Source organism: Triticum urartu, chromosome 3A, assembly GCF_056163025.1.
Source record: "Triticum urartu cultivar PI428250 chromosome 3A, HENAU_Tu73, whole genome shotgun sequence".
Taxonomy (NCBI): domain Eukaryota; kingdom Viridiplantae; phylum Streptophyta; class Magnoliopsida; order Poales; family Poaceae; genus Triticum; species Triticum urartu.
In genome coordinates, this window is record NC_141875.1 from 671,284,186 (window position 1) to 671,300,681 (window position 16,496).

The 16,496-nt window shown below is 47.6% G+C and overlaps 1 protein-coding gene across 1 annotated transcript; it reads right to left on the reverse strand.

Moving 5' to 3' along the window:
- Nucleotides 1–8,484: 8,484 nt before the first annotated feature.
- Nucleotides 8,485–16,335, reverse strand: LOC147981363 (uncharacterized). The gene is made up of 3 exons (XM_087515949.1): nucleotides 16,156–16,335; nucleotides 8,708–9,312; nucleotides 8,485–8,506 (listed from the first exon to the last, which is right to left on the reverse strand). The coding sequence occupies exons 1-3, from the start codon at nucleotides 16,333–16,335 to the stop codon at nucleotides 8,485–8,487; spliced, it is 807 nt and encodes a 268-aa protein (XP_087372075.1).
- Between the last annotated feature and the right edge of the window lie 161 nt (nucleotides 16,336–16,496).

Below are 16,496 nucleotides of genomic sequence, written 5' to 3' on the forward strand. Positions count from 1 at the left end.
TATTACATGCCTATTCAAACTAAAACAAAACTGTTTCATGAAATCAAAATACTCATGGATCAACAAAATTCTTGTATTACTCACATTTATTGTTGTCAAAACAATGTAAGCCATTTGTTGGCATCTTTTGGTAGAACTACGGGTTATACCATGGTGTGGCTTGGATCTGGACCTGATTAGATCGTCAAACTCTGTAATTCTGATGGTAGCTCGGCTATGTGAGTAATACAAGTAATTTCCCACAAAAAGAAAAAACTAAAACTAAACTGAGAGGAGCAAAATCAACCAAATATCATACTCATGTTTTTTTTTCTATTTGTGTGTTTAACATAACAAGTACTCCCTCCGTTCCAAATTACTCGTCGTGATTTTAGTTTGTTGAGGTCTGTTCCTCAAGAAATACGTGTGCTGACTCAAAACGATTTTAATCATCATGATTAAGCAATGCATTTTTTCCCGCAAAAAAAACATAACAGGTACGAAACGAACTGAATGTCAGCAAGTTGATTGGCTTCCCTTCAAAGGAACCATTGACAGTTGACACCAAACTGTCTCATGCCATCACTACTGCCAAAACGAGTATGCCCCCATGGTATGAGCAAGCTACTCCAATACAGGTCTGTAGGAGTACCAAAGCATACTAAGATACCAATCACACAAGATCAAATCATTGGAACTCGAAAAGTGCATTCGTACTGACTTGTGTTGCTCAATCCAAATCACCAATCACGAGAGAAGCTTGGTATACTATTACGTGAGCAGAATGCCCCAACATATCAGAGATGTGCAAATCGTTAGATCAATGTTGACTTTCACGGACAAGCTCATGCAATGTTTAGCTGAAAACTGCACATGCTGCAAGAAGGGTTCCACAATATGAAGTTCACAGGAAACAATCCATTATCATTGCTGTTGATCGGCGACAAAACATTATACCAGCAATTCTTCTGTAACACATCCCATGACAGTATTTCAGAAAAAAAGAAATCACCAGTTCGCAAGTGATACAACAATGGATCAATGTCCACACAACCAGTCAGGAAAATAGCTTTAAAATATAGTAACAGAGTTTTGCTACTGTGGTAGTCCATGGATGTTTGGCTCCAACCGATCGGGTGGTTTACCGCCGACATTCTGCTGATGGCCCAACGCGCAACATTTCGAGCACTTTGGTAATTGCTACGAAGCTTTAGACACATCCCCTATGTCTAAAAATTACAGGTTAATAAGCAGAGCAGTTATAATTAAAAAATCATACTAGTGTACTGAGTTTGGTTCCATGTTTTACACACCTTAAGCAGCGCATGGCAGCAACAATCCCAACATGTTCAAAGTATTTTAAAAACTCTCGTCGTCATTTAATTCTATCTTGAACAACGAACACTAATAGTCACAGTCTAGCATTAGTTATGCACAGAAAATTTGTTCAAAGGTTCAGGATTCTGTGAAACCAAGCAAATAAATTATGGTAAGACCATTACGATTGACAACCGACAGAACCAACAACCTAAACACAACCACCTTGCCTCTAGAAAATCCTCAAACCAAACCTCCTGTGTGAAGTCACCCCAGGTACGAGAGCGGCGTTGCAGAGGCCGAGCACCAGACAGCTCGTTATCCCCTTCGTGGGTGTGGGCCTCGTGATTCACTTCTGTCAGACCTTTTGAAAGTATACGAGCCAATATACATCTAGATGAATAGTGCAACTGTATATCAGTGAATGAGATAACACTGTTTGATGCATGTGATGATTGATTTGACTGCTCGAAATCAAACACGGTGAAATTAAGGCTCACCCTTCACGGAGGACAAAAGTATCAATATTCTACTCTATTCGGCCACCTCATCATTGCATGCTGCAGCCATGTCTCATTCTGGGCAATTTTCTGTAAATGTACCGCCGCGCATTTCTCTGTTTTTATAAAACTAATCCTCAAAGTAGTGTACAACTTGCTACTTACTATGTCAAGAAAATCTTATATTTTGAGACGGACAGAGTAATTACTACCTTCGGCCGGGTTTACTAGTCCTCTCGCATTTTAGGTCATATTTTAACAATAACTTTAACTAATAAAATGAAACTCATATGTAGCAAAAGTCATATTATTAAAAACTAAATTCAAATACATATTTTTATGAGGTGCATTAATATTTTATTAGTCAAACATGTGATCAAAGTTTGATCCAAAATACAGTGAGGACTAAAAAACCTGGACGGAGGTAGTAATTAGTTGTGCTTTTTTCAAAGCTCTTTCAAGATGGTTCTTTTACCCCTAAGAGATAAGAGAAATATTTGGTCAGAACCGCCCATTCATCAAGGTATATTTGACCACACATAATATTATGGCAATTTATTACCAAAAGGGAAATATTAAAATATTTGCCTCATATCTTTTTATTTTAATCTACTAAAAAATCACATTCAATCCTCGTACGTCTATGTTGTATCTATCATATGAAGATAAATAATTCCCCTGAAAAAAGATGGATAATTATAATGTTGTGGAATATGATACATATCTATGGAATCCTAAATATTTGTATATACACTACAATCTACAAATGGCATTATTATAATTTGTCTAGATTACAACCTAATAATCATCACCATAATTAACAGTATGTGTACTCGCATTATTATGAGAGAGTTAGTAAAAATTAGATGTACACATGTCATGCTAGGAACGTGTTTGAATTTTTATTGTGTGAGAAATACACTAAACTTTTCCGTTATACATTCTCTTCTCAAGGAAATAAAATGTGCAAGAACATTGGTACACCTGGGTACTCTGTTAAAGAAAAATACTGATGGTATTTTGTCTGCTTTTTGCTATGATTTTGTCAACTATTATTCATTTACCATGCAAAAGAAAAAAACTAGTATTCATTTTTGGTGTTTTCTAGAAACAATTTCTATGCATTCTCTATTGTTTAGCTCCCAGCCGACAAAATAATACATGCATAAACATATATCACAGAACTTGACAAACTTCTTATTTCATTTGCTATAGACATAATGATAAGGTACGTTCAGCAAAAGAAAATAGTTGGGGAAAATCAGCTAAACAAATAATTGGCAAAAAATCTGGCATTATTTAGATCTGTTATTTTTTTTCTATGTATGCAAGGTTTTAAAGAAAGGGAATAAATTATAATAATTTTTCCTTAATTATACCGCAACAATGTCTAACCCCCATCCCATTATCAATGGTCTATCACCTCCTATTACATGTTGTATCAACCATTAGTTCATTAAAATTTAACAGTCCATAATGATCTGGACCACCATAAAATTTTCCTAAAAAACTATTGTGCCGCCGTTCAGAGTAGCACCATCCAGCGTTTTTCCCTCTCTAAAAGTTCTCCTTAATCCATCATCTTAAGTGTATCCGATGATTAAGTACAAACCAAAACACCTGTCGTTCTGCAAAGAAGACATGATGACACTGTACTAGCATGTGCCTACTGCCAGCCACCTGCTTTCGGCCCAGATTGGAAGTACCTCCTGCATGGGGCCTATCCTAGAATACGGTGATATACGGCCTTGAAGTTGGGGCTGTAATTGCAATACGTCTAGCAATACATATCCCCATGCTAATTCGGCGGGTGGGATTCAGAGCTGCCTGCAGACCGGCCTCTGCAACTCTTTTTCGCCCCAGGTACATTGATGAACATTTTTTCCCAAACAACCATCATCAAAGTTTTACTCCAAACAAATCATCTCCCAATCAAAACAATCCTTTGAATTGCACTGGATCAAAACTCATCAAACAGAAATGGTTATACTGAATCAAACATCACTACAACTCTCTCTTCGTAAGGCTCCCCAGGTCGCTCCCGCGGGCGGCCCGGGAGCGAACCCTAGCCGCCGCCAGCGCAGGCCCCTCCGGCCCCTCCTCCCCTCGCCGCCGCCGGTGGACGTCGCCGGGCGAAGCCCGTGCGGCTCGGCGGCGGCGGGGCCCTTCCCTCCTCCAGTCCGAGCAGGGGCGGCGCGGGCCGCTCGTTCGGGCGGGGACTCGGCGCGGCGCTCGCGTGGGTGTGCGCACCGGCGAGGGTTGCCGTGTTTGGGACGGCGTGGCGAGGGCGCGCAAGGCGCGGCACGGGCGCGTTCGGTTTCCGGCGGCGTAGATCGGACGTTGGGTTGGGAATCGCGGTGGGGGAGGCTCGGCTCCCTATGGCGCGGTGCAGGCGGCGTGTGACGGATCTGAGGTTGCGCCTCCGGCGGGTGGCGGCCGTGGGAGCGTCGTCGGCAGGCCCCGAGGCTGCGGCCTGGTGGTTTCTGCCCGACGAGTTTGGGTGGGGTTGAGGTCCCCCCCTCCTGCCTCCTGGATCTCCGTCACCATGGTTCTGGTTGCGTCGGCTGCGGGCGGCGGATGGGACGCCGGGGCGGCGGCCTTGGTCCGGGCTCCGGCGTGGTCGGCGGCGCCCGATCCAGATCTGAAGGCCTCTGTCTACTTCAACCAGGGATGCCTCCGATGGTCCTTCTTTGGGCGGTTTTTGTCGCCGGAGTTGTACCTGTTTGGCGGCTGGAGGTGGGAGGTGGCTCCGGAGAAATCTGAGGCCAATGCTGGCCACGACGGCGGCGACGCCCGAGGGCGCCGTAACCTTCTTGAAGGCGCCGTCCAGGTTGCCTCCTTCCCCTCTTCCTTCCACCCAGCTCATATGCCGGGCGAAAGCCCAAATCCTTGCCGGATCGAGCGACAGCGGCGCTCCAGGCGTCGTCACCCTCTTGGGGGTGTCGTTCGTGGTGAGCTTGGGGTGGATGTGATGCTTTGGTTGCTTGGCGGCGGTTGGTGGTGTTGTCGGAGTTCGTCTGGTGTGCGGTGCATTGGTGCTCTGCCGCCTATGTGCTCAGCCTCGGAGTCCTTCTTCCACGGTGCTTGGTCTTCAGCAGCCTTGCCGGACTCGGCGGAGCGGTGCTTCATCCTACTCATTGATGGAGGCGTATCTCGGCGACGTGGCGCAGTGGAGATTCGGCGTTCGATGTGTGTCGATGGACTCGCGCAGGAGGAGGAAGCTGTCTGGTGTCGTGGTGACGTCGATGGCGGAGTGGCCAAACAAGGTAGAAGCCTCAATATGTGCTCTGAAGACGGACCTGTGGAAGATGGCGGCGACGACACACGAATGCGTTGGACCGGTTTGTACCCCAGACCCGGTATGTGGCTCGGCTGGGGCTTCCGGCTTTTGATGTTAGGCTTAGGTGAGTGGTCTGGGTAGTGGCCCAGCTAGCACCCCTTCATCATTTTGATGTTAGGCTTAGATGAGTGGTCTGGGTAGTGGCCCAACTAGCATGCCTTCATCATTCGGATAGGAGTAGCGGCATATGTTGCCAAGATGGCGGATTCAGACATATTGTTGTAATACTTTTTAAGGTCCTCGAGAATAATAAATAAAGTGGCCGCATGCATCTCCCAGATGCAGAGGCCGGGGGTCATCCTTCTTTTCTAAAAAAAATACTGAATCCAACATCACTAACACCCATATCTGCAACCTGCAGTGTTCCATTGCCTCTAAAAAGTAACCAACAACCTAAACACAACCAACTTGCCTCTAAACAATCCTTAGAACAAGACTCATGTGTTAAATCAACCCAAGTACAATGATGAACATTATTGTCCCACTCAACGATCCGCAAAACTTTTACTCCAAATTCACCACGTACCAATAAAATAAAATCATGTGGCTTCCTCTGTATCAAAACTCATCAAATAAATATGGTCATCCTGAGCCCAACATCACTAAGCCCCAAACCCCAAGCTACAAATGCCCCATTCGGTCATGTACATGCTAACCCCAAGTAAAAAAAATCATCTACTCCGACTACCCTATTTACACCATAACGCTGCCTGTGGCATGGGGAAAAGATCAAACAAACATATTGCTCATCCAAACAAATCTGTCCCAATTCGCACTGAAACTAAATTTATATGTGCCAAACCAAGCTCATTGAATATACATACTGCTCATCCAATAATTAAATCATGTGTCCTCAAATTAAACCAAGCTCATTGAATATACATTGCAAGCTACATAATGAATCCAAACTAACTCCAACATTTTTCCCTTTTGGAGCCACACACTAGATCTAGAAATCAATGATTTCCACAAGCTTTAGTTCTCATAGGCTCACGTACAACAACCCGTCCACATTTCTCGAAAAGTACATACTTTGTTAGCTATACCAAATAACAATAACAAACCATAGATATACAACACGCAATTAGACTTTGGCGGAGATCACATATCCAAGACATGCCTAACAACACATATTTTGACTACAGCTGATCCTATGAACCATTTATTCCAGTCGACAACACGCCCAACAACACACATTTTGCATACGGCATCGATCACATATCCAAAACATCACACGCCCATCCGATCAATTCCTGTACTCCGACTGAAAAAAATCCCAGATGACAAAAAAATGTACCAGAACTACTCCAACCATGTGCCTTCTTCCAATGAACACCAAGCTCATCAAAAATAAACATTTCAGCCTACACACTTAATCAGGACCCAATCCAACTCTATTAAACTTTCACCCACAAACTGTACCAGAAAACATCAACAGTTTCCACCTCCAAATGGACCGAAACTAGCAGGCATCCAAACTGAAACTAAAACGAATCATGTATCCAGCAGCAAACCTTCAGTTTCCACCAAAAATAAGGTGACAAGTACAGCTAGGACCCACAATAACTCTGATGAGCAGCTGCAAACTAATATGAGGAAAAACCTACATCCGTTTTTATTACTAACCTCCGTGTCCAGCCGCTCATAGCTTCGGAGCGCACCTCGTACATGTCTCCTTCTCCAGCTTGTTGCAGTTGTACTTCGCCGCCCTTGTTGATCTCTAAAGCCGATGCACTCATGGAATCATGGGACTCCACTGGGAAAACAGAACCATTCCACCCGACAGGCATGGGCATACCCCTGCGAGAATCAAATCCAGCCGCATTAGGAGAAGTTTTCAATCCAACACGATCGAATCTACACGCAATTGATGGAAGAAGGAACTCAGCGCCGCAAAATCAACATACCCGTAGAGCTCGAGGCCGTCGGTGGACATAGCCGGAAGAGAATCGCCGCCGTGCGCGTGTGTGGAAGAACAGACTGGCCGCCGTTGTGCGCGTGTGTGGAAGAGAAGGGGGAGAGCTCCTATTGGACGCGCGCGTGCGTCCAATGGTCGAGCTTTCGCGCAGAAAGGAAGAGCGCATGGGCCAGCCCATTAGGAGGAAACGAAGCTCCAGACGAATATAAAAAATAACTCAAGCGTGAACCGAAGCTCGAACCCGCGAACATCCATTCATTCAGCTAGCGTTGCTAACCAACAGAAGCTGCGACCTGTTGTGGAAGTCTAAGGCTCGAACGTTTAAGTACATACTCTGTTGAATTCTTTTTTAAAAGTATAATGCATAAAGTATTTCGTATATCCGTTGAACCTTTTGCAATATCCGTTGAACATTTTCTTAAAATAAGTTGAACATTTTAAATAATACATGATGAACTTTTTTGAATATACGATGAACTTTTTTGAAAATATGAATATACACGCTGAACAATTTTCGGATACGCACTGAACATTTGTAAAAGAACGTTGAACAATTTACGAATACACACTGAACATTATGTAATATATACAGTGAACAAAATTAAGAAACATATTGAGCATTTGTATATTCGTTGAAAAAACAAAACCGAAAGAAAAAAACCAAAACCAAAAGAGGAAAACAGGACAAAAACCAAAAACCAGAAGAGAAACAAGAGAAAACCAAACCAGAAGAAACATAAACAAAACTAGAAGAAGAAAATCGGAACAAAACCAGAAGAAAAAAACAACAAAGAAAACCAAAACGTGGAAGAAAAAAAACTAACGAAAGAAACAGCAGCGAACGAAAAAGAAGCACGCGAACCCGTAGTGGGCCGGCCCAACATGCACGCGAACGGAAACAGCTGTGAGCGTTTCCTCGGCAGCTTGCCGCACACGGGCGTCCAATAGGATTCGCCGAGAAGGGGATGGCGAGCAACCCTGTCCCGTTGCTCTATGTGACCCACAAACGTCCTGGGGCCCATTTACATGTGTTGTTTTAAAAGACAACCCTGTACCAAGGTGCCGGTCCAACCAAACCAGTGCTCACGCGGGCCAGGGAACAGCAGCGGTTGGTGGGCTGCTGCAACGACATGATTGATTCACAATCCCAAAGCCCACACTGACGGACCAGATTGCGGCCTGCCTGTAGCCCGGCCATCAAAAGCCCTCACCTGACCGCTATCGACATATCAAGTTAATATTCCTTGGGCCTTCCAATATACTTTGGTACACACGTGATTTCAAATCATCTTACAACAAGCATTCACTAGTTTCGCCTCTAGCATTTGATAAATGGCCCAAGAAATCAGTACGGATACGATACCTTTATATGAGCTGGCCTTTCAACGGAGCTCATTTTAAAGTTTAAACCATCATACGACAAGCATTCTCTAATATAATGTAACTAGTAACCTGTAATTGTTAAAAAGGCCTAACGATAATTCACTAACAGTTATCACATAACTAGTATTGTTAAAAAGGCCCAAGGAATCAATCACATATGTAACTCCACACCACAGCTATACCAAACAGTGAGATGCATGATGCACATTGAAAAACTAAGTAAACTCTACAAGGACACTACACCGACTGCCAAAAGGTAAAAAGGCAAACCTTGCAGGAATATCCATGAGGGCAGGGAAAATGGGAGGCCAGCTCGTCATAAAAGGATAGATATCACCCAAATGAAACTCATTCGCTGTCATTTCGTACACTTTACGCAGTGTCCTGCACTTGACATCCAAGTAGAGTGCGCAACGACCCATCTCCAAGAATACAAACTCAGTATAGTCTCCCACATGGTTTATCCGGATATCAGTAGTAGGCTCATCCTCAAACAAACTAGCACAGATTTCACTGAAGCAAATGGTGTCCACGAGCAACCAGTTGTCCCCATTGTAGAGCCAGATTTGAAGTTGAAGCTCCTTGATATGGATGAGATATAGACAAGAACCATCATCAGCACGCGACAACAGGGTAGTGCCTATTTGGTCAATACTCACCCCATGTGGGAGCTGAATTGTCGATAAGATTGAGGCCTTCAAATCCAAGACAGCAATTTCTTTCGGGGAGTTAACCATATAGATTTTGTTGTCCACCAGCACAGCTTTGATCCAAGATGGTGGATACAGGTCGCAGTCAGCCAAGGTAAGATGTTTGTGCCAGGCATCATCACCATTCCGCAGCATATACACATGCACCACTGCCAGAATCGGCCCCTATGCCGACGGTCAGGGCCGTCGGCATAGCCCTGAATCCCATCGGGACATACCTATGCCGACGGCCCACGTCGGCATAGGGCCGTCGGCCCACGTCGGCAACATATACGTCGGCATAGAAAAGTCGTCGGCATAGTAGCTTTCCCGACGGGGCCGTACATCTATGCCGAGGGCCCTGGCCGTCGGCAACGTTCACGCCTGACGGCGGCCGCCGTCAAGTTTGCCCAACGCCTGGTCGCCACGTGGCACACCTAAGCCGACGGCTAAGCCGTCAGCTTAGTTTCAAACTACGCCGATGGCCTAGCCGTCGGCTTAGGTGTGCCACGTGGTGACCAGACGCTGCTCGTGGGACAGGGGTATGCCGACGGCCTAGCCGTCGACTTAGTGTCAAACTATGCCGACGGCTAGGCCATCGGCATATTCCTTCCTCCAGAGCTACCAGCAGCTGCCACGTGGCATCTATGCCGACGGCCTAGCCGTCGGCTTAGTTTAAAAACTGTGCCGACGGCTAGGCCATCGGCATAGGCGCCACATGTTAGCTACTGGGAGCTCACGCCAGCCCTATGCCGACGACCTAGCCGTCAGCATAGTTTGCATTTGATTTTTTTTTCTTTTTTCTGTTTGTTTTCAGATCAATTCAATTCAAATATACAGCACATATTAGCAGATATATATGATGGAAATAGACATATAGAACACAACGGGATATCATCCGGCACCATCACAACAATATATGCATAAGCATCATCACAATCAACATAAACATAAGCATAAGCATATAGAGAAGCACACAAGTCATCTAAAGGATCATCACCACACACAAGTCATCTCAAGGATCATCACCACACACAAGGATCATCACCACACACAAGGCTTAAGCGCGAGGACGTCGAGCACCGCGGAGGTCGTCACCGCCAAGACCGCCGAAGCCCAGGTCGTCACTGCTAGCGGCAGCGCTACCGCCAAGACCGCCTCCACCTCCGCCTCCGCCTTCGTGGATCGGAGTGGTCGGGCTCCGTGTCTCGGGAGTGCTGCGAAGACCACCGCCAACGGTAGATCCACCTGTTCCCTGGATGTTGAAAAGACATATTCACGGGATATATGACTATGTTGAAAGGCATGACATGCTTTGGGTGAATAGATTGGGGATGAACTAACCGGCGAGGGGCCAGCGTTCTGTGCCACAAACTCCTCAAAGGTCAGCAGCACTGGTTGTGCTGGAGGACATTGTGCTGGCTGCAACTGAGGACACCTGCTAGCCGCCATTTCCTGAAAAGCCTGCTGCATCTGGCGACCCCTCTACACTTGGTGTTCATAAAGCCTCTCATGCCACGGACTAAGTGAACATGGAACATGATGATGTGGAAGACATAAAGGAATGGTGTAGTGGTATTACCTCATCCACACTTCCTCAACTTCCTTGATGTTGTGCAAGATATAGAACATGAGGTCCTCCCACTCTTATCATGGCATGTTATAAGATTTCGAGGCCCCAGCCCTCCCACCTTGCGCGTTGAATAGATGGAGCCTGGGTTGATACTTGGGCTCTTCTATATTGTATCGAGGCACCTTGTTATGCAGATGGGGAACGTGGTCTGGATAGTATGATGTCCTGAGGTCTGACACCTCCTCTAGGATAACTGCCTCAGCTATGGAAGCTTCAATCTTAGCTTTGTTTCCGCATTTCCGTCGGAGATGCTTGTTCTGTCTCTCAGGGCCGTACTGCCAGCGATTCTGCACAGCCCCCCCAACAATACCTCGTTCGCGAGGTGCAGAATGAGATGTGTCATCGAAGTAAAGAAGCCTGGCGGAAAGATCTTCTCTAGCTTGACTATCAACTCCGGTGCCTTCTTATGCAATTTTTCAATCACCTCTTTACTTACTTCTTTAGCACAGAGCATGCGAAAGAAATGGCTAAGCTCGGCAAGCACTCGCCAGACATGCTCGGGGACATAGCCTCGAACCATCACCGGCATTATCCACTCAATCCATACATGGTAGTCATGACTCTTCAGGCCGGTCACTTTGCCCGTTGAAAGATTGACTCCTTACTTATATTCGATGCATAAACATCGGTGAACTTCAAAATTTGTTTCAGCCAGATAAGTACTTCCTTTTTTTCTGGCGGTTTAAGGACAAAGTCAGCATCTAGCTTGAACCAGTTTTTTCGACCGCCTGTGGGAGGCTTCATGTTCAAGCGTGGTCTATCACAAATTCTCTGTTGATCGGCTCTAGCTTTAACGTTATCCTTCGTCTTATCAGGAATGTTGAGGATCGTGTGGAAAAGGGACTCTGCCACATTCTTTTCGGTGTGCATCACATCAATATTGTAAGGAAGTTTGAGGTCCTTGAAATAAGGAAGCTGCGAGAAGGGGGTAATGTGAGTCCAGTTGTGCATCTCACCATATCCCTCGAAGCCTTTGGCTTTGGCTTTGCCTTTGCCTTTGACTTTAGCCTTGAGAGCTTTTAGCTGAGCAAGAACATATGCCCCCGAAAATGTTGGAATCTCGGTTACTTCATGAACAACCCGGCCTTTCGTGAAGTTTTTCTTGTCTTCCCTGTCTGGATGGTCTGGAGGGAGGAACTGTCGATGCAGGTCAAAGGCTACATACTTGCCACCCTTACTCAGCCAAATCATTCGCAGAGCCTGCATGCACAATGGGCATGGCATCTTCCCACTTGTACACCATCCGCAGAATAGAGCATAGCCGGGAAAGTCATGCATGCAATAGTGCAACCAAACTTTCATCAAGAAATTTCTCTACAGATCCCGGTCGTATGTCAACCTCGGAAAGTACCAAGAATGGTGCAAAGCATCCACCAGCGGCTGCATAAACACACCCAATTGCTTCCCCGGGTATTCAGGCCCCGGAATGATGAGCGACAAGAACATGGTCTTCCGTTGCATTAGGGCACCGGGAGGAAGATTGAGCGGAATTACAAACACGGGCCAGCAGCTGTATGGATTGGACGACATACCATATGGATTCAACCCATCACCTGATATGGCTATTCTGACATTCCCAACCTCGGCTGCTTCCTCGGGGTATTCTTCATCGAACGACTTCCATGCTTCCCCGCAAGATGGATGTACGATATTTTTTGGATTGTACCTTATACCTTCCTTGTGCCACTTCATCATTTTGGCAGACTCCTTCGTGATGAAAAGGCGCTGCAGTCTTTTTATAAAATCAAGATACCGAAGAACCTTAACGGGGATGGTTAGCTGCTTTTTCTCACCATCCTCACCGACCACCTCAATGTACCGAGACGAACCGCACTTCCTACAGTACTTGTCATCCGCATACTCGTGCCTAAACAAAAGGCAATTCTTCGGGCAAACATCTATTTTATCATAATCCATAGAGAGTGCCTTCATGATTTTATTTGTATCGTACATGCTTTTCGGCAGTTCATGCCCCTCAGGGAGGCTGTTAGCCCATACTCCCAGGAATGCTTCGAAGCATTTCTGGCTACAGCCGTACTCAGCCTTGACTGCAATCAGTTGCGAGATGGCATCCAGATGAGATATTTTCGCACCCGCATAAAGAGGTTTCTTCGACGAGGCCAAGACCTCCAAGAAGGCCTTTGCGGTTGCCTCCGGCTCCTCCGATTCATTCTCCGAAGGTGATGCATTTGCCGTTTCTGCAACAATGACATCATCTAGCATGTCCCTGACCCCGTCATCCTCATATCCATCGATGCGTTGTCGCATCACCTCCTCTCTACCACGGTCCTGCTCGGCTATGTTTATCGGCGGCATGTCAAAGTTTGGCATATATCCGTGCGTGCGAAGGTGCTCACTCATGTCCGTCTGATTTCTACGGTGACGTCTGTCACATCTCGCACAGGGGCATGGCGGGATAATTCTCATTGGACGACGGAATATCTCCTTCAAATACACATCGGTTTTCGCGATCCACTCTGATGTTACTCGATTTCGACGGATAAAACCACTGTACATCCACTGACTATCTGCCATCCTCTAATTTTTTGCAAGCCACACAACATAATTAAGGATTCACTTAAATTAATCACATCAAATTTTCAGTTTCTACCGCGTTGAATCCACCTACATCCCTAATAGGTAAAGATGGGTCCTAATCCCACCCAAGGATGTGTAGATTGAGTACGTTCTCCATTCTACCCCGTTCCGAGACAAAATTTCGGCAGCACCTCCCCGTTGTTCTCCAGATACACGTCTCGGCAAATAGCCGAGAGAATGTGCTCCGGAGAACAATGGGAAGGCGCCGCCGAAATTCTGTCTCGGAACGGGGTAGAACATAGAGAACATACCCAATCTACACATCCTCGGGCTGTCCGTGGAAAACGCCGGACAATCCGAAAGAGCTGCGGTGATAAATATGCAATTGAATGCATATTTATCGATGCAACCCTTTTGGACGGGAGATGCCTAGGTTACGCCAGTTGATTTGAGAATGAAATCTAGTGATATGAAAAAATGGAGGAGATGGACTTGTAGCTCACCCTCGGCTGTAGAGGAATTGTCGAACAGCAGAGGGGTGCTCAGGGGGACCAACGCATCGGACAATGGTCACTCTGATGAAATGCGACACCACAAAGCCTGCAAATTCCATCGTGGCAAAAAATTAGAACATCACAACTCATAGAGCATATTAAAAACATTTAAACATGCATTCATTTATTTTTGCATCATGTAGGCAAAAAAAGTAACAACATTAACAATATATTCATCATCGTCATCACATATTCATCACCATCATTATCACCTATTCATCATAATCATTGATTCATCTCATCGAACCATTTTTTTTCAATATACGCAACATATAACATCTCATCTAACCAATTTTTTTACTACCTATCTCACTATCTATCTAACCATCTAACTATCTATCTAACTATCTATCTAACTATGTATCTAACTATCTAAATACCTATCTAACTATCTATCTAACTAGCTACAAAATTACTAAAAACACTAAAAAATACATAAAATTTTCACCTTCGAGACGGTCGGCCGGAGTTGGGGCGGGGAGGCGCGGGGTCGGGGCGGGGCGGCCGGCGCGAGGTCGGGGCGGCCGGCGCGGGGTCGGTGCGGGCGGCCGACGCGAGGTTGGGGAGGGGCGGCGCGGGGTCGGGGCGGGGCAGCGTGGGCGGAGGCGGGGTCAGGGCGGGCGGCCCGTGGTCGGGGCGGGGAGGAGCGGGCGGCGGCGGGGACTGGGCGGGGCGGCGCGGGGTCGGGGCGGGGAGGAGCGGGCGGCGGAGGAGGTGGGCGGCGGCGGTAGGGGTCGGGTGTGGGTCGGGGGGAAGAGATGGGGAATGGGTGGTCGGGGGCGAACCGCAGCGGATAAGGTCAACCTATGCCGACGGCTTGGCCGTCGGCATAGGCCTGTCCCTTTGCCACGTCATTGATCCGTGGCCGTGCGCGCTGCTATGCCGACAGCTAAGCCGTTGGCATAAATACTTTGCTTTTTTTTTATTATGACATATGTGTGACTCTCAGCACAATGTAAAAAATAGTCTCACCTCGCCCAAAAATAGTGATACTTTTTTATTTTTTTATTGCTACCCCCCTCTGGTACCCCGTCCCATCTAACCCTAACATAGATGACCGCTGGATCTAGCTCTTTGACTTGCGCCGGACTGGGTCTGACCTGTGGACCTTTTCACCTGATTTTCGTAGCCAAGCCCATAGCTACACCCCCCAACACCATCCCGACCCAACCCACCCAAAGATACCCTCCGTGTCGGGCCGACGTGGCCGTTTCCCCCCTCCGGGACACGGCGGCAGCCACGCCCGTGAGGTCTACACGGCGGAATGGGGGGCCCTGGTGGGGGTAGCAATGCCACCGGAGCGTCGCACCGGGTCCTCATACATGAGGGGTGGTGTGGTGGCATGTCCGAAGAGGCGGCACACGTCTCCGGGGTGTGCCCCCCTCACGGACGGCGCTGCTGCCGGCACCTGGAGGGGGGAAACGGACGCGTCGGGTCTACACAGAGGGGATCTTGCTGTGGGTCTGGCACGGATGTTGCTCCAAAGTGTTCCTATGGGCTGACCTAACACAAGCGGGTGGATAGGTCCACTGCTCAAAGCCCATCCGTGCAAAGTCAAAGGGCTAGATCCCGTGGTCAAACGCTACAGGGTTAGGCGGGATGGGGGCCCTGGGGGTGGGGGGTAGCAATGCCACCGGACCGTCACACCGGGACCTACTACATGGCGTACGCTGCGATGGCATGTCCGAAGAGGTGGCACACGTCTCCGGGGTGTGCCTCCCCTCACTGACGGCGCCGGCACCGACACCTGGAGGGGGGAAATGGACGCGTAAGGGCTACGCGGAGGGGATCTTGCTGTGGGTCTGCCCCGGATGTTGCTCCAAAGTATAAAGCAAAATTAAAAATAAAACTAAATAAACATATGCCGATGGCACGGCCGTCGGCATAGCCGCGCAGACGGATCGATGACGTGGCAGAGGGGCATGGACCAGGTCTATGCCGATGGCTATGCCGTAGGCATACCTGTGCCACATATATGCCGACGGTCGCCGTTACCTCCCGTCGGCGTAGATTCAACGCCGTCAAACGGTCAGCGCTGACCGGGTAGGTGGGCCCGGGCTATGCCGACGGCCTCGCCTATGCTGACGGGCCCCGTAGGCGTATCTCGAGCGGTCCCGACGGCCTCGTCTATGCCGACGGCCCCGTCGGCATAGATGGATGTATGCCGACGACTTTTCTACGCCTACGGCCTATCCTTGGCCGTCGGCATAGGTCCATCTATGCCGACGGGGGCCGTCGGCATAGGTTTGGCCGTCGGCAACCCAAGTTTTTCTGGTAGTGCACCCTAGGTTTTGTTGCATCCGCGGTATTCTCCAAGATGACATGAAAGTAGGACAAGCTGCCATCCCCTTCTTCTTTGAGGAAGAGTTGTGTCCAACTGTAGAAACATGCTTCCTGGATTGTGAGCTTTAATCCTGGGAGGATGGCCATACCTCTCTCATTGCGCAGCGGCTTGCGCATCACAAATGCAACGTCCTCTCGCATGTTTTTTCACTAAGTGCGAGATGGTGACGACGCTTCCGTTGAGGCAGCCCCCATCATCATATTGTGATGCGCGCGCTGGTGGGTGTCCAAGCTGAAGTTTTCGCGGCGGATGATGGCAGTGGGCTCCGGGGGCTGAGGCGGCATCGGGAAGAAGCGCGCAT